The sequence below is a fragment of the Chiloscyllium plagiosum genome, chromosome 4 (genome assembly GCF_004010195.1).
Source record: "Chiloscyllium plagiosum isolate BGI_BamShark_2017 chromosome 4, ASM401019v2, whole genome shotgun sequence".
Taxonomy (NCBI): domain Eukaryota; kingdom Metazoa; phylum Chordata; class Chondrichthyes; order Orectolobiformes; family Hemiscylliidae; genus Chiloscyllium; species Chiloscyllium plagiosum.
In genome coordinates, this window is record NC_057713.1 from 6,330,901 (window position 1) to 6,332,885 (window position 1,985).

General features: G+C 44.3%; 1 protein-coding gene across 1 annotated transcript in view; it reads left to right on the top strand.

Moving 5' to 3' along the window:
- Window positions 1-1,985, top strand: part of LOC122548762 (cadherin-4-like) — a 48,826-nt gene that overhangs the window by 36,234 nt on the left and 10,607 nt on the right. Inside the window, exons 11-12 of the mRNA XM_043687530.1 lie at window positions 156-301; window positions 1,071-1,295. Of these exons, the coding sequence (XP_043543465.1) occupies window positions 156-301; window positions 1,071-1,295 (371 nt within the window). The remainder of the gene's footprint in view (window positions 1-155; window positions 302-1,070; window positions 1,296-1,985) is intronic.

A 1,985-nucleotide genomic window follows, 5' to 3' on the forward strand; every position in this document is an offset into this window, starting at 1 on the left:
TGTGTGTGTGTCTGTGTGTGTATGTGTTTTTGTGTGTATGTGTGTATCTGTGTGTGTTTTTGTGTGTATGTGTGTGTGTGTGTTTTTGTGTGTATGTGTGTGATTTTGTATTAATGCCCACAAATACTAACACACAGTCCTGCTTTCTCGGACAGATATGCAAAGAATTCTGATCCAGCGAACTTCTTCAACATTAACCCTGTTACCGGGGAGATAACACTGAACAGAATGCCTGATCGTGAGTCACCTCATGTTGCTGATGGGAAATACACAGCAACTGTCCTGGCCATCGATAACGAAGGTGAGTGAGGAGTTCAAGAGGGATTGACTGTGAACAGAGCATTCAGCTTTAATGTGAAGGAAGATAGAAAGTCTTTAATCATTTGGAAGGTGTTTTTTGTCTGATTAACAGAAGCAAATAGAAACATAAAAACTCAGAGCAGGAGTAGGCCATTCAGCCCTTCAAGCCTGCTACACCATTCAATATGATCATGGCTGACCCTCTATCCAAATACCAATTCCCTGCTATCTTTTTCTCGATGTCTTTACAATTTAAAAATTATCAATCTCTTCCTTGAATATATTCAGGGCTCTTGTGGTAGAAAATTCCACAGGTTCATCCTCTGAGTGAAAATTTGTTTCCCCACCTCAGTTCTAAAAAGTTCCTTTTAATTTTCAAATGCTGCTTGTGATTCAGGAAGGCTTCATTCTCTTCCATCCCCGAGGCCCCTCACACTCACCTTCGGCCAATCGCAGCAACTCCTCGTTTCCCTGATCAGCCGAATCCCTTAATCCCAAGCCACCAGCTTCTCCCCAAGCTTCCAGACCCCCTTCCTGCCGGCATGATAGCCTGACCCATCCTTGCTAAGCTTCCATCTGTGTGTTCCCAGCCATACCTGCAACACTTCCTGAAAACACTGACATTGGTAATTCTCTTTCTCTCTGTGGTTGTAAAGACATTTCCTGCTGGTCATTATTTTAGATTGTCTTGTGTCCAAGATGTGTTTTATTAGATTTCTGTTCTCCAATAAAGAGATTTTTCTTTCTTTCTCCTGCTCTCTCTCTCACAGGACCTGTTCCTAAAACAGCCACGGGTACTGTGGTCCTTGATGTGGACGATGACAACGACAATATTCCTCTCATTCACAATCTCCAGCCTTGCATGTGTGAGCGAGCAAAATCTCTGCTTGTCACGGCACACGATGCAGATTCCTATCCGAACGCAGCTCCGTATCATTTCAAACTCGTGGATCAACCAGGCGTCACAGACAAGTGGAAGATTTTAATGAAAAATGGTAAGATTGGGTACAGTCATAGAGTCATAGAGATGTACAGCACGGAAACAGACCCTTCGGTCCAACCCGTCCATGCCGACCAGATATCCCAACCCAATCTAGCCCCACCTGCCAGCACCCGGCCCATATCCCTCCAAACCCTTCCTATTCATATACCCATCCAAATGCCTCTTAAATGTTGCAATTGTACCAGCCTCCATCACACCTTCTGGCAGCTCATTCCATACAAGTACCACCTTCTGTGTGAAAACGTTGTCCCTTAGGTCTCTTTTATTTCTTTCCCCTCTTGTCCTAAAACTATGCCCTCTAATTCTGGACTCCCAGGGAAAAGACCTTGTCTATTTATCCTATCCATTCCCTCATTATTTTATAAACCTCTATAGGGTCACCCCTCAGCCTCCGACGCTCCAGGGAAAACAGCCCCAGCCTATTCAGCCTCTCCCTATAGCTCAATTCCTCCAACCCTGGCAACATCCTTGTAAATATTTTCTGAACTCTTCCAAGTTTCACAACATCGTTCTGATTGGAAGGAGATCAGAATTGCACGCAATATTCCAACAGTGGCCTAACCAATGTCCTGTACAGCAGCAACATGACCTCCCAACTCCTGTACTCAATACTCTGACCAATAAAGGAAAGCATATCAAACGCCTTCTTCACTATCCTATCTACCTGCGACTCCACTTTCAA